Here is a 20,278-nt window from a genome sequence, read left to right as displayed (position 1 = left end):
CTGTCTACACACCCCAGCCTCGAGTGTCAGTGAAGGCTTTGTGTGCCAGGGGTGGGGGTGTAGCTGTATGTCCCCATGGGTCTTGTGTGTGCGCGTGTCCAGCTCGTGGGTCAGGGCGGGTCAGTGTGTACAGGCCGTGCGTGCATCTCTTTGTGTGCACACTTCTCTGCGTGTGTGTTCCCGAGTAGGGTCCAGTGTCCGCGTGCCCACTGGGCAGTCCTGTGTGAGAGTGTTTGCGCTGTCAGGGCTGCCGTCTCCGTGTGTCCTCATGTCCATGTGTCTGCTGTGCGTGCTGTGCGTGTGTGTGTCCAGGTCCAGTCTGGCACGTCCAGCAGGGGTTCTGGCCTCCACCTCGGCCTGGCCCGAGCGTCCAAGGGCGTCCTCCCCGGGAGGGGACGGGCGGGGCAGGAAGGGGCGGGGGTCCCTCCGCCCCTCCACCCACCCCCGCCCCCACCGCCACTCTCTCAGTCCCGGGATCGAACCTTATTTAGAGTCGCGATTCGACATCTGTTTTCAAATTTGATCAGCTCTGAACTTTATTTTCCGAGTTTGAGGAAAATTATATTCCATCGATCGTGCTCCCGCCCCCTCCCCCGCACCGCCCGCCGCCGCCGCCTCCATATATCTGCGCGCCGAGCCGGGCCGGGCGGCCGCGAGGGCGGGAGGCGCGAGGCGCGCGGAGGAGCCGGGGAGGAGGAGGAGGAGGAGGAGGAGGAGGAGGGGCAAGAGGCCGACCCCCGCGCCCTCCGTCCGGCCCCGCGCCCCGCTCGCGGTGGCACCGCCGCCGCCCGGAGCCCCGGCCCCAGCTTCCCGCGCCTCCGTCTTTCCTGCGCGTCTCTGTTGCGCGTCTCTCTGCGTCTCCCGGTCTCTGCTCCGCCCCGTCTCTGCTGTCTCTCGGTGTGGGGTCTCCCTCCGTCCCGGTCTCTCAGTGGCTCTCGCTCTAGGCCCCCTCTCGCTGCGCCCCCGTCCCTGGGGCTCCCCGCGCCTCCCGCGCCCCGTCCTCGCCCCGGTTCCTCCTCCCCAGGACGCCGCGGTGCCATGGCTGCGGGACCCGAACTTTAAACACTTCTCTCCGGACCGGGGCGGATGCGCAAACCCGGCAAGTGAGTGAGCGGCGGGACGCGCAGGGGCGGGGATGGGGGGCGGGGATTCCTGCCCGGGGCGGGGGCCGGGGCGCCGGAGCGCTCCCGGGGGACCTCCGGAGCTGGGCCGCGGGAGCCCGAGGTGGGGAGGCGGTGGGGTCGCGGCCCGAGCAGTGGGGACGGGTGGGGCTTCGCTCATCCCTGGGGGCGGGGGATGGGGGAAAGAGCTGGGGGTGTGCCCTCCGGGCAGGGGGCCGGGATAGGGATCAGGCTCCGGGGCCAGGAAATCTGTGAGAGTGTGCGAGAGACTGGGTCTGAATATTTGGGAATGGGGCTGGCGGGCCGACCTGAGGGTGAGTCTGGACGTTTGGCAAGAGTCCTCGTGGGGTTTAGAGGCCAGGGCTGAGGGCTTGAAATTTGGGACCTGGGCGCACAGAGCCAGGACACTGGGTATTTGGGGTTGAGAGCTGACTGTTTGGGGCTGGGGGTCAGGAATGGGTGTGTGGATATTCGGGGCTGGGTCGGCGTGGGGGCTGGATTGGGGGGGGGCTGGGAGGTCTCTATCTGGAGCTCGAGTTCAAGGCTGAGGGGCCTCACATTTGGATCTGGGTATTTGGTGTGAGGGGGTCAACGGGGCTGTGGGAAAGACAATTGGGCCCATTTTGGGGTCTGCACAGTTCGGGGCGGGGGCGCTGGCCTGCCCTTCTGGGGTCAGGTGGCTTGCTGCGCCACACACCTTTTCTGTCCCAGTGACTCCACTCTTGGCACAGGGCCATGCTGAGCCCTCTGCCCCCTCTCCCCGGCGGCCTCTCTCCCGCTGTGTCTCTGTCTCTCCCAGCCTCTCTGCGTCCGCTCTCACCCTCCCAGCATCCGTCTCTTCCATCTCTTGTAGCCCCTCTATTTCTTTGGGTCCAACTCTTGGATTCTCAGAAGCTGCTGGCCTCTCTCCCTCTGCATCTTTCTCAGCATCTCTCTGTCTCTCTGTTTCTGCCTCTGGGTCTCTCACGGTCTCTCTGTCTCTGTCTCTCCCAGCACCTCTGTCTCTGTCTCCCCCTCGCTGGTTTCCGCTCAGATTAAGCCGGGGACCTAATTCCAGGCCCAGGATCGAATTTTCTGGCAACAAAGGGAAATAGCGAATCGATCGGTCGCTCCGGAGATTAAGAGACAAGCGGCGCGCGGATCTATCACGGCTAAACGGCCCCCCCTCCCGTTTCCCCCGCCCTGCCGGCCGGCCGAGGCCCAGACGCGCTCCGCATCGCCAAGCAGCCTCAGGAGCACCGCCGCCCGGCAGGCCCAGCCTCGAGGAGCCCAGAACTAACTGTGTGCCCGTCTGAGGACTGGAACCACGGGAGGGATCGCAGAGCCAGAACTGACCTCTGGGGAGGGGCGGGGAGTGAGTGACACCCAGGCAGCAAACCGCCGGGAAGAGTCATGGCACACACACCTGTGGCCTCAGGTAACACCTTTATCCACACTTGTCTAGCGACACATCTGCCACACCGTGTTCCTTTCAGCTGCCCACATCTGGGCCTCCAGGTAACATTTGTCTTCTTGTACCTGCCCCTTGCAGGTGACATCTGTCCTCTGCATCTGTTTTCTTCATCAGCCCCCATAGTTCTCACCCCCTCCTCTTACCTGCTGCCTCCAGGTAACACCTGCCCCCTTGAAACCTTCCCTGAAGAAACCCGTGATCTCTCACACCTGAGCATCTCCTACCTGCCTCTCCAGGTTACACCTGCTCTCCAAAATTTGCCCTTTCCACCTGAGTCCCTGCATCTATCTCCTCTCCTCTGTCCCCTTGCTACTGGCACCTGCACCATCCCACCTGTCCTCTAAAACTGGGAATACACTTGTTCTTCACACACTCGTGTTTCTTCACATCTGTATCCCCTCAAGCAGTACCTGCGTACCGCAGAGTCACACATGTGCACACACGCGCACACACACAGGCCCCTTCCTTCGCACAGAAGCACTCACACTGCACGTGCGCCCTCCTACTCTGTCCTCAGATAACACCTGTCCTGTCCCACGCTCCTGGCTCTCAGCCACACTGCGCCCTGGCAGAGTTAAGGGTGTCCACCCTCTCACCTGTCCTTCCAGAAGCACTTCCCACACATGTGCCACCTAGGAACACACCTGCCTCATACCACTCTCTCTGCCCGGACCTAGTTCCCGAGGACTTCATCTCCCATCGTTGTACATAATCACACCTACTTGCAACTTCATTCCGCCGTACCTGTCTTCCCCCCTTGTCATTTCGGGTGACTCATCCCAGTCCACACGTGTGCCAGGGTCACCTGCCTCCGCAGCCAACGCCAGCTGAGTGCTCACACACGCCTTGGTCCTTGGGTGCCACGTGTGTCCTTCTTCCTCATGGCTCTCTCCTGCCATAAGGTCTCTTACAAGCCCTTGTCCTCCAAAAGTCACACCTGTCCCACATGCATACTTGCTGCTCACTGTGTATCCGGCTCCCCCCTGTCTCTGTCTCTGCCTGTCTGTCTCAAAACAGACACAAAAACGCAGCACCACTTCACACATGCACAGGTTTGGGCAGGGCAGCGAATCTGTGCTGGGGCATAGGTGTCTGCCTCCCCTGCGTGCCGACTTCCCTGCCCCTACCCTTCCTGTACTCTCCGTCCACTTCCCTTCTTTCTCTGCACACCTAACATCCCGTGCTTTCCACTTCCTTTTTCTTGCTGCACAAGGTCACACCAGTATCTCCACGCACCTGCCTGTGCCTGACCTGTTTCTACCTCAACATCCTCAGCTGTCCTGGTACTATGTTCATTCATTTCTTCAGCAAACAAGTCCTGGGAACTCCACACTGCCCACCTTAATCTCTCTCGTTCTCTGTTTCGCTAGTCTTCAGCTCAGTCTCGGTCATCCTGGCCCTCCTATCCTACCCCCGAAGGGGTCAGCTACTCCTGGCCACACTCCTGCCCCACGGACGCCCACCTGACTCCCAGTACTGGGTCCCCTCCGTGCTCCTCCTCCCCTTCAACATCCATGTAACCCTCATCTCGTCGTAGCTTTTTCAAACATTGTGCACCCAGGAACACCTGGTCTCTGCTCCGCTTGTCCTCACTACCTGTTCATGCAACCCGTCACCTCCACACCTTGAGAGATAGACCTTCAGATCCCTCACAGCTGTCTCCAGCCTGCTCCCCTCTGGAAACACCTGTCTCTTTTCACGGAACACGCCCCCAGCCGTCTATCTCCCGAAGGATTCAGGAATGCCTTTTTGGAGAGCATAAGTAACACCTGTAGCGTTTGTTGCAGACGTCACATCTGTTCCCAGCCGTCCGCACACCTGCTCGCTGCGTCATGCAGAATCCCTCAGGTCCGAGGTTCTCAGACTGCAGCCTGCACCGGAAACCCCTGGGGTGGGGGCTTGTTGGAGCACAGAGGCCCCGGGCCTCCCCCCACAGGTTCTGCTGCCGCAGGTCTGGGGCAGCCTGAGGCCCTGCGTTCCTGATGGCCTCCAGGGGGTTCCGCTGCTGCTGGCCCACGGCCCCCCCTTGAGCAGCACACCTTCCCAGCTCCCACTTATTGCACCTGTCTCTGCGACAGGCACTGTTCTGGATTCTTCTTATCCATCGTCTCATTTCATCCTCAGGAGACCCATAGGAGGCTGGCGCTCCCTCTTACCCCCATTTTACAGAGGAGGAAATGGAGCCCAGAGAAGTGGAGTCATTTCTTTAAGGTCTCAGAAACTGGTAGATAGTGGACATTTGAGACAAACGGAGGCCATCCGACTAAAGTCATTCTGGTGTCCCTGCCTCCTACTTCCTTCGAAGACTCTCTGTCCCGTGGTCACTGGGGCCACACTTGCTTCTCCATCACCTGCCAGCTCTCCAACACCCCAACCTCATATTCTACTCTCCCCTCCTGCCCTCGGACACGCCCACCTTCCTGTCTTAACACCTGTCACTCTCTGACACTGACTCCCAGCCAAGCTTGTCAGCTGAATTCTCACTCCCATCGCCACCCTGCCCACCCCACCCCCCCTGCAGCCTCCAGGAGCCAGCACAGCCACCTGCCTGTCTCCCCAGACACACCTTGGTTTACGGAATTACCATCCCCACAGGCGCCTCTGGACCTGCTCATGTTTCCTGTGTGCCTGTCCGGCCTTTGCTCCTGTCCTGTCTCCCTCTGCCGTCTCCTCCTCTGCCTGTCTCTGAGTTGAGTCTTCTTTTCCGTGTCTCTTTCTCCGTCCTTTCCTCCCTCCTGAGCTCTCTGTCTCCCCATTTCTGGCTCTTTCTCAGTGTCTCCGTGTCTCGTCGTGTCTCTTTATCACTCTCTGACTCTGTTTCTGGGTCCTGTGCGCTGTCTCACTGCGCGCTGACAGAGGTGTCTGTGTCCTCCCTCCTCTTCTCTGTCCTTTGCTCTCTTCTCTGACAGTGCAGATGTTGGGGGGCTTGAAGGCATACTGACCCCCATTTGAGTCCAGGCATTGACATTCACCCCTGTGAAACTTTGGCCTCAGTTTCCACACCTGAGGAATGGGCGTCATGACAGTTGCCGCCGCCCAGGTTGTGGTGACGATGGGTGCGGAGGGCAGTGAGAGGACCTGGGACAGATAGGGGCTGATCTGTCCCAGGGTCCTTCTCTGTTCCTGATCTTCCCGGGGAGGCCGCAGCCCCACCAGGCTGTCGGTGAGCTTGTGTGCGGTGGGGGAAATGGAGAGAGAGGTGGGCAGAGGCGTCCCGGCCGAGGCCTGGGCATGGGACCAGTGTGGGGCTGGGGACAGGGATCGATCCGCTCGGCGGCAGTGCGCGGGCCAGGATTGCATCTTGTCACAATAATTTATTGCTCTCATCCCGTCTGATCGATGGCGCTGAATTAGCACCGCGCGCTGCCCCTGGAGCCCTGAGCCTCCCCGAGCCTGTGGGACCCCAGCCCTTCTCCAGCCCTGGGGGATTTTCCTCAGCCCCGGCACCCAGCTCCAGCCGGCCCGACCCCACCCCGGGCCCTGCCAGGTGCTCTGGCCCTGCTCTCTGCCCTCGGTGTCCCTGTCCCCGGGTCTCTGTCCCCCTCACTGCCCCACGTTGCCCCTCATGTTTGCCTTCCTGGGCCTTTGACCCAGTGTGCCTGTTCCTCATTTTCTCTGACCCGCGGTCACCCACTTCCCCACTGTTTCGGAGCCCGTTTCCTCATCATCTCATTCCCTGTTCCTCTCTGTTTCTGTGTCTCAGTCCCCCACTGCCCTGCGCCCCTGCCACCTACCGCTCCACTTCTCTCTCCACCCTTGTCCCTCTGACCCCTCACCCTCTGTTTTGCTGCTCCACCTCCGTTTCTGTCCCTTGTTCTCCGGCTTCCCGTCCCTTTGACTCACCGGCTCTCTGTCTCCGTTTCCCTGCCTTGCTCTGCTTCATCTGAATTCCATTTAAACATTTTTTCCCTGAGCACATACTTGGCACCGAGCCCCATGAACAGGACACACAGCGCCCTGCCCCTTGGCCATTCCGGCCAGCTCCTGTCTGTCATTGTCTCTCAGGTGGAGGGCTTGCGGGCCAGAAGGTCCAGCTGAGGCAGCCTGGTGGGCCTGGGGTTTGGGGATGTCAAGAGGGGTGAGAGCTGGAATTGAGGGCTAACTTGCATTGGGGGGAGGTTGGGGTTCAGGGTGAGGCAGGTTAGGGTGTGGGGATAGGCCCAGGGGGAGGTGAGGAGGGGGAGGGGAGGGATTTGGAGCCCTGAGCTGACCCCCTCGCACTGCTGAAGGGCCGAGGCCGGTATCTCCGCAGCCCTGAGCTCACAGGGCCCGCGGCCTGCACCCCAGACTCTTGGGCCTTTCCTGTCCCTCCCGCCTCTGCCCTTTGGCTGCAGCTTCCCCCCACCCACTCCTGCAACTCTGCCCTAATCCCTCAATTTTCCGCATCTCTGCCCCCTCCTCTCCTTCCTCCCTGACCCGGGGTCTTTCCTCCAGCAGCTCTCTCCCCTTAACCTCCAGCTCTTTAATTCACTTGGTCAAGCCTGACTCACTCGCCTTTTCCGGGTTTCTCTGACTTGGACCCCCGACCTCTGTCTCCCTCTCTCTCTCCCTCTCTCTGTCTCTGCCCTTCTCTGGGTGTCTCTCCCTCTGTCTCCCCTCCCACCCCAGCACTTCTTCCATCTCTCTGGGTCTCTGAAGGGAGGGGCAGGGCCCCCCCTGCAGGGGTGAGGGGAGCAGCCTGAGCTCTGGGCCCGCATAGCGGTTCCGCCTGCTCCTCCCTCTCCCAGTGCTGTTTGGTAGGCGGGGTGCGTGGCACTGCGGCTCTGCTCCCACCTCCCTGGGGACGCTCTCTTGCCACCCCCCCGCCACGGACACCATTCTGTATGCTGGCCGCAGCCCCAGGGACGTCCGTGCAGAGACTGGGACGCAGGGAGAGAGACAGAGACCCAGAGAGATGCACGGCCCCAGACAGAGATGCCCGCGAGAGGGAGAGACCCAGGGAGGGTGCTGTGAGGTCTCCATCCCTGCCTTGGCTCGGTGCCTCCTCACCACCCCAAGCCAGCCAGCGTCTCCGACGCCTTCCCCGGGCCTGGGGGCCTGTGCCCCATTGTCTGTCTGCAAACCGTCCCTCCGTCTGTCACACATAATGCCGCTTCGGCGGAAGTTGCCGTGTGCGTGTGCACGCGTGCCTGTGTGTGTAAGCTTTGGTGACTGTGTGTGACACTATGAATGTGTACGGGGACGTTTTGGCTGTCTCTTCCTGTGACTGTGCGACTTGTGTCACAGCAGGTGTGAGCGTGATTTGTGGAGGCGTGTGCATTCCTGGATGCAGGTGACTCAGTCCAGGTGCCCAGGCAAAGCCACGTGTGTTGTGTTCGAGAGCACGGGTGTGACTTCCACGCAGAGGCCAGTGTGAGTGTCCGAGCTCTGGAGCTGTGCCGGGTCTGGACTTCCCAGGTTGGGTGCCATGTGGTGTGTGGCGTGTGGCATGTCCGAGAGCCAGCACAGGACAGCCCACTTCTCTGAGGGCCAAGGGAGACAGGGCGGAAGGACTGAGCGAGTGCCTCCTGGTAGGACCCCAGGGGCCCAGCTGCTGGGGGAAGAACGACTGTGGGAAAAGGTCACAAAAATGCCCCCAAATCTGCCTCAGAGACTGGCTGTGTGAGCTTGTGTGGGAGTGCGTCTGTGTTAAGGGGTCTGTTGTGTGTGTGAGCCTGTGGGCATGTGCCTGAGTCTGGGGTCAGGCGTGAACAATGCTTTGTGTGTGTGCCTGTGCATGTGTGGCATCCTTTGGGGGAGCAAGCTGTCACAGGCTGGACGAGGAGTGTGCCAGTTCATAAGAGCTGAGTGAATGACACTGCGTGTGACCAGCCCTAAGACTGCTGGGGCTGTGTGTGGTTGTGTGACTGTGTGAGGTGTGTGTGCTCCTTGCGTGAGCTGTGCCCTATGATGTGGGGGGCTGTGTCTCTTGTGATGACATGTGAATGTCGGCATGTGCCTGGTGCCTGTGTGTGTGTTCTGTGTGCCCCAGTGGGGAGGACAGTGTGCAGCCTTCAGAGGCATAGGGAGGTGGGTATGGGTGCGCACACGCATGTGCATGCTGTCCAGGCGCAGATGCACCCTGACCCAGGGTCAGGACAGGGCATTTGGTTGGTGTGGGCAGAGGAAGGAGTGGGGGTGACCTCAGGGGTGGGGCAAGTCCTGGCAGGGGGGTCCCCGTCACCCTCCTGAACCTGTCTTCCTGGGTCCCCTCAGTGCCTGTGGTGGGACAGTCCCTGTGCCAGTGTTTGCGTGCATGCAGACGTGGACGTAATCTAGAGGACAGGTGTGCATGTCAGCACACACCCGTATTGTGTGTGACAGCACACAGCCTGGCTGTGTGTGGTGTGGGAAGTGGGCCCCGCGGTGGGTGTCTCAAGAGGGAGTGTGCGGGGGTCTGCCGTGTGTCTGCACTGTGTGTGCGCACGGATGTGCCCTGCGTGGTGTGTGTCCTGGGGGGGTGTTCCCTGGGCGGGTGCAGGCAGCCTGTCAGGGTGTGTGTGTGTGTGTGCCTGTCGGTGTGTGCGTGTCAGGGCGGCGGAGGGAGCAGGGTCTCGGGCCGCATCTCTCTCCTCTTTAGACAGAGCCCCGGAGAAGATATGAAATTTAAAAAAAAAATCAATTTTCATTCCACTTGTGCAGATTGTGTTAAGGGGAGCTGGGGGGACTGGGTGAGGGATGAAGGGGCTGGGTGGGGGGGTGGGTGAGGCCCGAGGCAGCTCCCGAGGCGGCCGGAGCAGCTTAGAGAAATCAAAACAACTGGTTAAACCCCAGCCTGGGGGGCCCCAGGGATGGGCGGTGAAGAGAAGAGGCGGAGAGACACACAGGGACAGAGAGAGACAGAGACGCCCAGAGACAGAGACAAGAGATGGAGACCCCTGGAAAGATATTTGGAGAGAGAGGCAGACAGAGAGATGGAGCCACAAGACCCTCAGTGAGAGAGACAGACAGACAGAGGCAGAGACACTGACACCCAGCGGGGCCTGTGAGAGGCCAGAAGACCTGTCTCTGAAGAGACAGCACTAGAAGCGTGCCTGAGACAGTGGCACACCTTACACACATGTACGCACACACAGATACCTGCTGGAGAAGGGTGGGTGGGTGGGCGGACAGGCAGACAGCTGGCAGGTGGTGCAGGACCGGCAGGGCCCCAGGTGGGCTTCCCTCTGAGTGTCCACCCCAGTCCCCACACAGCCCCTCACTCAGAGGGCCTGTGAGTCTGAGTGTGCCAATGATCAGACCGGTCCGTGTGCACGTGTGAGTGTGCGTCTCTGTCCCTATGCATGACGCAGCACATGTGCACGCAGGGACTCTCATGCTTGTCTGGGTAACTCGCTGCTTTTGTGTCATTGTGTGGGACTGGCTGCCTGATCGCCGCTCTGCCTCTGTGTGGCATTGTGGTTGTGTATCCGCATTGACTATAAACCTTGGTGTGTGATTGTGTCTGTTAGAGCGTGTCTGTGCTTTGTGTTTTGGGGTCTTTGTTTATGTGTGGGACTGAACGAACATTTCTCTTGTATGTGTATCTGTGTACAATTGTGTGTTCTCGTTTGTGCAAATATCTGATCATGATGTGTTTGTGTGACCGTCATGATGTGTGTGACTGTTTCGGCACACATGTCTGTGTCATGTTTGACATGGCGGTATTTGTCCCTGAGTTGCTCTGTGAGTCTATGCGATGTGTGTTGGTTGTAAATTCTTTGTGCATAAGGTTTTGTTGACACATGCATCACATATCTGTGTATTGTATTGTGTGTGACAGTGTGGTGTGTGTCAGTTTGCCGACATGTGTCTGTGAAGTGTGCTGTGTGGGAAGGTTTGGTGTGTGTTGCTTTGTTGACATAGGTCTGTGAGGTGTGTTGTGTGACAGTGTGGTGTATCTCAGTTTGCTGATATGTATCTGTGATGTGTGCTGTGTGTGATGGTGTGGTGTGTGTCGGTTTGCTTACACGTGTCTGTGAAGTGTGCTGTGTGTGAAGGTTTGGTGCATGTTGCTTTGGTGACATAGGTCTGTGAGGTGTGTTGTGTGACAGTGTGGTGTGTCTCAGTTTGCTGACATGTGTCTGTGAGGTGTGTTGTGTGATGGTGTGGTGTGTGCCACTTTGCTGACATATGTCTGTGAGGTGTGTTTTGTGTGATGGTATGGTGTGTGGTGCTTTGCTTATATGTGTCTGAGGTGTGTTGTGTGACAGTGTGGTGTGTGTCAGTTGGCTGACATGGGTGTGTGAGGTGTGTTGTGTGTTGGTATGGTGTGTGTAAGTTGGCTCACGTGGGTCAGTGATGTGTGCTGTGTGTGATGGTGTGGTGTGTGTCACTTTGCTGATATGTGTCTATGAGGTGTTCTGTGTGTGAAGGTTTGGTGTGTGTTGCTTTGTTGAGATAGGTCTGTGAGGTGTGTGGTATGACAGTGTGGTGTGTCAGTTTGTTGACACAGATCTGTGAAATGTGCTGTGTGACGGTGTGGTGTGTGTCCGCTTGCTGACATGTGTCTGTGAGGTGTGTTGTGTGTGAAGGTGCAGTGTGTGTCAGTTTGCTTACACGTGTCTGTGAGGTGTGTTGTGTGTGAAGGTGCAGTGTGTGTCAGTTTGCTTACATGTGTCTGTGAAGAGAGGTGTGCTTCACTTTGGTGACACAGGTCTGTGAGGTGTGTTGTGTGACAGTGTGGTGTGTGTGCCTGGGTTGCGGTGTGGGTCTGTGTGTCTGCTTGGCAGGGAGAGCAGGGAGGCAGCCTGGGCCTGCCTAGCCCCTCTCCACACTGCCGCGTGCACACGCACACGCACACACACATTCAGTGCCATGGCTGCAGGCAGTGGAGATGGGGGGCAAGGGGGGATGGAGGAAGCAAAATAAAATTAAAAATTAAAGCTCGCCCGGAGTCCCCATCCGCACAGCGCAGGCCGGTGGGGAGCTGCAGGGGGTGCAGCAGCTTCCCCTCCACAGCCACCCTGGCTGGGGCTGTCCGTCTGTCCGCCTGTCCGTGCTGCTGTCCTACCGGACCCCTGACTGCCCTGCAGCCCTGGCCCCCGCAGGCCCCACTTGCTTCCTTCGGTCGATCAGTGATCAATGGGGCCAGGGGGGCGCCAGGGGCAGGGCGAGATCAAAGGGGCCCCGAGAGATGGGCACTGGGATGGAAGGAGAGACCCGGAGACAGCGGGAGACAGGACAGAGAGACAGGGAGACCAGAGCCACAGAAGCGGAGCGATGCGGGGACACAGGGACTGGGGGGACCGTGACGCAGAGAGAGACACACAGGGACCCAGAGGCACGGGAAAGGAGACGGGGCTTCGAACCAGGACGATCAGGGCAACGGACGCAGGGAAGGGGACAAAAACGAGAGGGGGGCACAGGGACCCCGTCCCGGCGGGGTGGGTCTGACAGGGCCGAGGCGGGAGACAGAGATGAGAGGAGTGGCAGGCAGAGACCGCGAGATGGCAGAGACGCGCGCGAGAGACGGCGGGGGAGCGTGGGAGCAGGGCCTGGAGCGCCGATCCCACGGCTCCTCGTTATAACGTGTCCGGAGGAGGCGGCGGGGAGTTGAAAGCGTCGGGAAGAGAAATCAAAACCAACACGGAAATGAGAGGGGCCAATGGGGGGGGGGCTGGGGGGAGGAGGGAGGGGACCCAGAGAGGCATACAGCGCTGGGGAGGTGGGAGAGGTGGACGGGGAGAGGTGCGGAGTCGGGGTGAAGGAAAGAGACGGGAGTCAGAGGGGAGGGAGAGAGAGAGACAAGGGCTGGGTGGGGGCAGAGACCCAGAGACGGGAGAGTTACCGAGACGCAGAGAGAAGGAGGGAAAGAGACTGAGCGAGAGGCAGCGAGAGAGACTGAGATGGAAGAACTGGGGAGACAGGGAGTGAGAGACACGGGGACGGGGGACAGACGTGGAGAAGAGATGGGGCGCAAGTGGAGGACAGAGAAATGGGAAGAGGGGTCCAGTGGTGGAGGGAGGGAGACAGAGGCAGATGCCGAGGGGCAGAAGGTCACAGTGATGGGGACAGAGACACCCCAGGTTGGGGGGAGACAAGGAAAGAGAAGAGAGACAGAAAAATGGGAGAGATGGTGGGAGGAGACAGAGAAGGGGAAGAAACACCCGAGTAAGGAGAGAGAGACAGAGAGGGAGGGGGAGGGAGACCAGCGGAGAAAGTTGGGCGGATGGGGCTGGAAACAGAGGCAGACCCTGTGGGGGCGGACGAGGTGGGGCGGGCAGGGCCCCCAGAGGGGCTTGAACTGGAAGCAACTGTGTAGGCGGGTGTCAGTAGACCACCATGGGGGTTGGGGTGAGGGGGGCTGTGGGAGATGGGAGACGTCTATGGGGGGAATGGGCTATCTGACAAGGCTCGTTTGGTGTCCAGGGGGTGAGGTGGGTGGGGTTTTGGGGGGAGCAGAGTGACTGGGATTCTGAAGGGCATGGGGGCCTTTGGGGAGCAGCGGGGAGTCTGAGTGGAATTGTGCATTTAAGAGTATGCGGGCTGAAGTACCTGAGGGGAGGGCCCCAGGGTGGTGGGGTACCTGAGGGGGAGGGCTGTTGGAAAGGGGGAAGGTTCAGAGAGGGGGGCAAGGAGGAGTGGGGTGTCTTAGAGGGAGAAGCACCTGAGGGAGTCGGGGTCTGCGAGGAGGCATGGTGGGGGGCAGGGGTGTGTGAGGGGGGAGGCGGGTCTGAGGGGAGAGAGGTGTTTGGGGAAGAGATGCCGGTGGAGTGGCCGGGTGTGCGGGCGGGTGGAGGGACGGGTGTCTGTGGGAGTGCCCGTGCGGGCGCTGGGGGCCGCTCTGCTGATAGGTAGGCGGAGGGCAGGGCTGGGCCTGTCCCCTCCCAGCCCGTTGGGCGGGCACCCAATTCGGCCAGCTGGGGGCAGGCAGATGCCAGCGCGGGGCTTCTTCGTGGGGCTGGACGAAACAGCTGGGGGTCAGCCGGGGGACCCCGAGGGGGCCGAGGTTCAGAGTGAGATAAAGCTGAGGCAGCCACAGGCAGAGACAGAGGGAGACCAGAGACGCACATAAGGAGAGGTCGGGCACCAGAAGGGGACGGAGAGACAGCAGACAGCGGCAGGGACGGTGCGGGGCGGGCCGTTGGAGAGCCAGCGAGTGTGAGTGAGCAAGAGAGAGGGGCAAGGAGCGAGAATGGAGGCTGGGAGCACCCTGGTGCTTAGTGATCCAGGCACGGAGTAAGGGGCGGCGCAGCCTGGGGGAAGGATCCTTGGCACAGGGCAGGGAAAGGGACCAGCACAAGGGTGCCCAGGCAGAATGTGGTGGGGAAAGGGTGGCCAGCGTCAGGCTGGGCAGGGCCTTGGTGTTGACCCCTGTCTGTCTCTCCCGCCTGTTCCCGTCCTGTCCCTGCGTGTCTGTCCCGGCCTCTCTGCAGGGCCGGCTCCACCATGGACTGCAGCTGCGTCTCCGACCTTCTCTTCGCCCCGCCTGCCCTGCCGGCTCTCTGGACCCCCGGTAACTGGCCTGGACCCTCCCACCCCCAGCCCTCGGGCCTTCCCAGCAGCTCCTCCTTTTCTGATCTCAGACTCTCCTTCCTCCACCTTCCGGGTCTCCGTCAGGGTCCCCCGAATCCAATTCCTTAATGAAAAACTTGGCTAAAAACTTCACAGCCCGATGTCCCTGCCACCTGCCCACTGGGGTGGGAGGGTCTTTCGGAGAGGAGGTGAGGAACTGAGGTTGGGGAGGAACAAGGACTGAGGCTTCTGAGGTCCTAGGTGCCTGCCCTGCACACCTCAGCCTGCTGTCATGGGCCCTGCAGGCAGAGAGGTGCCGGGTGTCTGGAGACCAGCAGGCACTGATGGAGCAGGGACTGGGACCAGAGTGGGCACTAGGCCGGGTGCTGGGGGACAAATGGACAGATGGGACTATCCGGGGAGGGGGACTGGGAGACACGGCCCAGCCAGCCAGAGCCTGGGAGCGACGGTGGCTTGCCCAGAAGTGGATGCTCAGAGCTGGGGATGTGGACAGTAAGACTGGCTTGGCTGTGCATTTGAACCCAAGTCACACGCCCCTACAGACAGGCTGTGTGTGTGTGTGCACTTGTGTGTGTTTGTGGAGACTGAGACTCTGTGCCTGGCTATTTGGGGCCGCAGAGTGTGTCCCTGGGTCACACTTGAGTGTTTCTGAAAGAAGGAGTCACACTGGGCGAGCATATCTGCATGTGCAAGCTGGTGTGCTCACTTGTACGTGCGCAGCTGAAGCTGTCGGAGTGAGTCTTGGTTGGGCGTGCCATGTCTCTTTGGGACGTGCAATGTGTCTGTTTGAGGATTGGGGGGCTGTCCCCAGCTCGCTGAATGCACGCCTGCTGCAACGGCGTGAAGACCCTCCGCCTGATCCGTACAGGTCTGTTGTTGCATGGTGTACGGCATTGCCAGTGGGTGTCTTGGCACTGTGAGGGTGGGTGGCCCCCGGGCCTCTGTGTTGGGGGCTGTGTCTGCGTTGGGGTGTGTGTGGGGGGTTCCCTGCATCTCTGTGTCACTGAGTGTGACTGGGTACTGGAGGCTACCTGTCACAATGTGCATCTTTGTGTTGACATTGTGGGCCCTCTCTCTAGTTGTCTTAGCAGGCACAACGCGTTTGAGGACAGGAGGTGTTTCTGGGTGGGGTTGTGTGTCTGCGTTGTCGTCTTCGGGTCGTGTGGGTGTGTCTGTGGTGGGATGTGCTCCAGGTGTCAAATGGGCCAGAGCTCGCATGTTGATGGAGCCCTGTGGTCTGAGGTGAGAGAGACCGAAATGGAGCCGGGAGAAAACTCTCCCCTCCGGGGAAGGACCACCTAGCCTTCCCCAGCCTCAGGCTGGCAGCATTAGTGCCCACACTTACACACCAGGCAGCCCGGGGCCGACCGTGCTCACCCTTGCCTCCCTCCCCTGAAATCATCATAAGCCAGAGAGGGCAAGGAACTGCTCGGGGGGGGGGGGGAGGTGGGTGTCAGAGCAAGTGGGTACAGGCTGGGCCCCCTGTGCAACATTGGCTCCTTTGCTTAACCTCCCTTTCTTGCATGGCTCTCTGCTCGTTGTAGGCCAGCCCTGCCTTCCCATTCAGTGCCAGGGCCTGGGGTCTCAGGAACAGGAAGGGGACAGAGGGTGCAGCCCAGGAGTGAGCACGGAGGTGGAACCCAGGGCCTGGGGCCTTCTGGGTGGTGAGGTTTCGGGGTGGGCGAGCACATCCCATTTCCCCCCAGCGTCTGGGCGCATTCAGACCACGGAGTGCAGGGTGCCATCTGGGTGTGACATGTGTGATGCTGAGTGAGCTGTGGGTGCTCAGCGTGTGGGTAGGTTGGTGTCGCCCTGTGTGTGTCTGTCAGCCAGGTCGATCTGTGTGTCTTGATGCTGACTCACGATCTCCACCACACTATCTTATTTGGGGCTCTGGGGTCCTGCGTGTTTCTTGTTGTGAGCCCCAGTTGTGAGGGGCCTGAGGAGCTCGTGTGACTGTGTGTGGGATGCATGTGCGATGTTGGGCGTCTGGCACGCCTGTCTCCTTGGCACATTGTGCTGGGTTGTGCCCCAGCAGCCGTGTGCCAGTCTGGGGCACGTGTGTAGCAGGGTGTAGCTGGTGTCCTTGGAGGGCGAGTGGGCATGTGTGTGGCATGCTGTGTGCTGTGTGTGTCTGCAGACACACCACCATCAGACCCACAGTGTGGATGCAGGGAGGGGCACAGGGGTGTGAAAGGCATGCATACATGACACATGTGGAGACCTGTGCACACAGGCCCAGCCTGGATGTGCTAGGGTGGGGCTGGGGGGCATGGAGCTTTGGGGAGAGATGGAGCAGGGAGGTGGGCCAGGGAGGAGGGGGGACGGCAAGAACCTGGGCTGCTCGGAATGCAGAAGAGACCAGAGACCTCTGGGGCAAGAGGGTGGGTGCGTGGTAGAGTAGGGCTCATGCTGTGTGTCAGGGGGTGCCCGCCCCGCAAGCCGGCCCTTCCCAGCTTCTCCCCAGTCAAGGATGCTGCAAGCTGGTGCCTCCTACCCTCCACCCCAGGACACTGAACCTGGGAGAGTTGTGCCAAGATAGGGACCCGATGCCGAGTTCTCTTCCACTGTGGGCACAATCTGGGGACTAGACAGCAAGCCGGGTATGGAGACTGGGGAATCAGGTCCCTCAAGATGCTGAGGCCGGGCAGCTGCTCATCAGAGGCCAGGAGCCAGGGAGGGTTGGCTGCCTCCCAGGTTCCAAGCAGGGGCCACTCCCCTGCCTCCCGTCCCCAGGCTTTGCCTTCCCGGATTGGGCCTACAAGCCCGAGTCGTCTCCTGGCTCGAGGCAGATCCAGCTGTGGCACTTCATCCTGGAGCTGCTGCAGAAGGAGGAGTACCAGGGTGTCATCGCCTGGCAGGGGGACTACGGGGAATTCGTCATCAAGGACCCCGACGAGGTGGCCCGGCTCTGGGGCATCCGCAAATGCAAGCCCCACATGAACTATGACAAGCTGAGCCGGGCCCTGCGGTAAGGAGGGCCGGGGCCTCCTCCCGTCTCCCCTCTGGTCCCCTGGACCCCCGACCCTGGGAGCTTTTCCCGAACGTCCGGGGCAGAATCCCAGTAGATCACACCCAGGGTCTCTGCGGTCTAAGTTCTTCCTTGAGTGGAAGGCAGGCCGGGAGAAAGGGCCCACGTTCTGGGTGTGGGAGCCGCACAGGCCAGACCCCAGCCCCTGCCGCACCTCTTCCTTGCCCTGGGACCTTGGTCAGGGACTCCTGAGCGCCTTTCTCCCCAGTTGTGCTCTGTGACTGGCACCCAGCATGGGCCCAGGGACCCCCCTCCACCTCCCTTCCCCCTCTCCCCACAGCTACTACTACAACAAGCGGATCCTCCACAAGACCAAAGGGAAGAGGTTCACCTACAAGTTCAACTTCAGCAAAGTCGTGCTTGTCAATTACCCACTGTTGGACGTGGCGGCAGCCACCACGGGCTCCCCGCTTTTGCTGACCCCTGGCCCCTTTGCGGGTGCCCCAGGGCCAGATGCTCCTCCCCTCACCCCCGAGGTGAGTCAGGAGGCTGAGGTCCCAGGAGGGGGCACTGAGGTCCTCGGGAGGGGGCGGCCAGTCTGAGCAGCACCGCCCCCCTCGCCTCCCTCTCCAGACCCTGCAGACCCTGTTCTCTGCCCCACGCCTGGGAGAGCCCGGGGCCCGGGCACCCCTGTTCACCCCTGAGACGGACAAACTGCGCCTGGACAGCCCTTTCCCATTCCTGGGCTCAGGTAGTAAGGGCCCGGGTTCCAGGGGAGCTGGTGAGGGTGCTGCACATGTTTGAGGGCAGGGGAGGGGCAGACCCGGGGAGGAGACAGCAGTTAGGCAGGAGGCCAGGCAGGCTGCTATGTGGTTTAAAAGCTGGGGAAGGATCCACAGGGAGGCAGGGAGGGAAGCGGGAAAGGGGGGTGGGCTGGGAGAAGGGCTTTCAGGGGCACTAAAGGGATGGGGACAGTGGTGGAAGTCTCATGGGGGAGGGACAGTGGGGAGAACCGTGCAGTAGGGCGGTGGCACCCTTCACTAAGGCCCAGGCAGGCAGCCGTAGTGGCCCAGCCTGATGCACGGCACCCCTCTGCCCCCTAGGTGCCACCGGCTATTCCAAGCCCCCTGGTCTGCTGGGTCCTTACAGCCGAGCCTTCCCAGAATACCCCTGGAACTTTAACCCATACCTTGCTGGCCCCTTCCCCAAGCTGCCGCCCTCTCTCTACCCCCCGCACTTCTACCCCAACCCTCTGGCCAGCTCCCTGGGCCACCTGCCCTCCACGGGTGCAGGGGGAGGGCCCGCAGCCACGCCCCTTCTGGCTGCCACAGGAGAGGGCCTGGGCCCTGAGCGCCCCTCAGGCCTGGCAGCAGCCCCCCGCCTGGCACTACCGGGGGCTGGGGGTCCAGAGGCTGCGCTAGGAGGGAAGGAGGACAGCGACTCGGAGCTGGAGATCACGGATGTCAGCGGCTGCAGCTCTGACAGCGAGGGCGAAGAAGGCCTCCCTGTGCCCCCCAAGGCCAAGGCCGGCAAAGGCGGGCTCAGCAGCTGAGCCAGTGTGGGGTGACAGATTCCGCAGGGGTGGGGACCAGGGCCACTGTCCACGCAGCCACTGCTGCTGTCTCCTCTGCCCTTGATGTCCCACCAGAGGCCAGGGACCAGCCCGTGGCCCCATCCAGGGCCAGACACATGGCTGCCCTAGTCTTCTTCCCCAACCCCAGGCTGGGGGTCTCACTTCCTCCTCATAGGGGAGACGGAACATGATGGCCTCCAGTGTCCTCCCCAGGCTCCAGTTCGAGGGGGTCCCCGCCTGGCCCCACTCCCAAAGTGCAATATGGCGCCCAGCCTCCCCCACCCGCACCCCCACCCCCCCGTGCTGTGACCTGTGTTTGTGCGGCCGTGTGTCCCCCGTGCTGGCCCCAGTCCTGACACCCTCTACACAGGCCCCCTGGGACAGGGCGCTCAGAGCAATAATCCCGCCCCCAGCCCCCGCCCAGGAGGGCTCCCCTCCCCACGACCCCCAACAGCCACCTCCAGAGTTTACTACAAAAATAAAAGAACAGAAAGGACTGTGGGTGACCATGGGGGCTTGGGGGTGGGAGCTGGGAGGGGGTGTGGGGGTGCCTGGGAAAGAGCCGTCAGAACTCGGAAGGGAGAACAAGTGGAGAAAGTCGGGGGGCACAGAGGCAGTGTGGCCGGCCGGCCGGGAGCTGCAGCACCCTACCCTTCACGACGCAGGCCTCTCCTTAGATAATATATATTAAAAAATAAACCTCCAATTCAGGGTATAAAAACAGAGCAAAGGCACTTGGGGGCGGGAGGTGGTGGGGTGGTCCCCCAGACAATACTGAGACAGCCCAGGAATGGGGGTTGCTGTGGTGCCCCGGGAACGAAGTCCTGCGCCCCCCAAGCAGAAGGCCAGCGGTAGGCCGGGTGGAGGCGGTGGTCCCAGGTGGCCCCCGGACGTGGCCCTGAAGCCTGGCTCCCTCTCCTTGGGCCCTCGGGGTGGCAGGTGCTGTGGCAGCTGTGCAGTTGCGGGTGGGTGTTCCTCACATCCTCTCCATCTTGCAGAGGCCTGGGGAGATGCAGGAGAAGAAGGGAGACGGGGAGGGGGAGATGGGAAAAGTGGTGGGTGGAGAGAAAAACATAAAAAAAAAAATATGCCCAGAGAAACAAACTGACAGAGACAGGGACGGAGTGCAGGGAGGTGGACCGGGGAGACTCAGGAAGATGAAGACAGGAGGGGAAAGATGGATGGGGCTGTGACTCTGGTCTCTCCTCTCTGGGCAGTCCGCGGGCCCCCCAGCGCCCCACCTACCTGCCTGGGGCAGGGAACCTCAGGTGCAGCCTGGCTGTGGGACAGTGTTCTCCCCAAGCTGAGAGAGGACGAGTCGCAGGCGACAAAACTTCTCCTCCATCTCCTGGTTGGGGGTCACCCGTGAGAAGGGTCCTCTGCCCAGTCAGCCCTGCCCTCCTCCCCTCCCCGGCCCCGGCCCCCACCTCCAGCTGTTTAATGGTCTCCTCCAGGCTGAGTAGCTCTTCTCTGATCTCCTGGGTCTGTGTGGGGCTCCGGGGGCCGCCCCCTGGGACTCCATCCCCTTCAGGGGGAGGCCCTGCCCCGCTGTCTTCCTCTGAGGTGAGCAGGAGCTGCTTCAGGGATAACACTGGCCAGAGACAAGGGGACGGAGTCAGAGGTGGGGCTGGGGCTGGGATGTGGGATTCAGACGGGGACAGGCGAGGGGCCTGTGTGTAGAGGTGAGGGTGGGCACCAGGCCGGGCCTGCAGACAGGCCGGGGT

At 61.2% G+C, this 20,278-nt stretch overlaps 2 protein-coding genes across 11 annotated transcripts in view; one reads left to right on the top strand and one right to left on the bottom strand.

The window, feature by feature from the left end:
* The first annotated feature begins 990 nt into the window (after window positions 1-990).
* ERFL (ETS repressor factor like) lies at window positions 991-19,275 on the top strand. 5 transcript variants are annotated; one of them, XM_037065470.1, is made up of 6 exons: window positions 991-1,103; window positions 13,911-13,990; window positions 16,747-16,981; window positions 17,322-17,517; window positions 17,615-17,732; window positions 18,085-19,275. In XM_037065470.1, the coding sequence occupies exons 1-6, from the start codon at window positions 1,087-1,089 to the stop codon at window positions 18,531-18,533; spliced, it is 1,095 nt and encodes a 364-aa protein (XP_036921365.1). In that variant the 5' UTR covers window positions 991-1,086; the 3' UTR covers window positions 18,534-19,275. The 5 variants fall into 5 exon arrangements, with proteins under 5 accessions (XP_036921365.1, XP_036921364.1, XP_036921366.1 ...); XM_037065469.1 differs by having other exon boundaries at window positions 17,615-17,735; XM_037065471.1 differs by lacking the exon at window positions 991-1,103 and adding an exon at window positions 12,196-12,222 and having other exon boundaries at window positions 17,615-17,735.
* ARHGEF1 (Rho guanine nucleotide exchange factor 1) overlaps window positions 19,225-20,278 on the bottom strand; it is a 17,975-nt gene continuing 16,921 nt past the window's right edge. For all 6 annotated transcript variants that reach the window (XM_037065463.1, XM_037065464.1, XM_037065466.1 and 3 more), the window contains 3 exons: window positions 19,982-20,145; window positions 19,800-19,902; window positions 19,225-19,556 (listed from right to left, as the gene is read on the bottom strand). In XM_037065463.1, coding sequence (XP_036921358.1) covers window positions 19,819-19,902; window positions 19,982-20,145 — 248 coding nt within the window. In that variant the 3' untranslated portion in view covers window positions 19,225-19,556; window positions 19,800-19,818. The remainder of the gene's footprint in view (window positions 19,557-19,799; window positions 19,903-19,981; window positions 20,146-20,278) is intronic.

This window comes from Sturnira hondurensis, unplaced genomic scaffold (assembly GCF_014824575.4).
Source record: "Sturnira hondurensis isolate 20B ecotype Veracruz unplaced genomic scaffold, ASM1482457v3 Scaffold0015767, whole genome shotgun sequence".
NCBI lineage: Eukaryota > Metazoa > Chordata > Mammalia > Chiroptera > Phyllostomidae > Sturnira > Sturnira hondurensis.
This window is presented reverse-complemented; position numbering and strand designations above follow the sequence as displayed.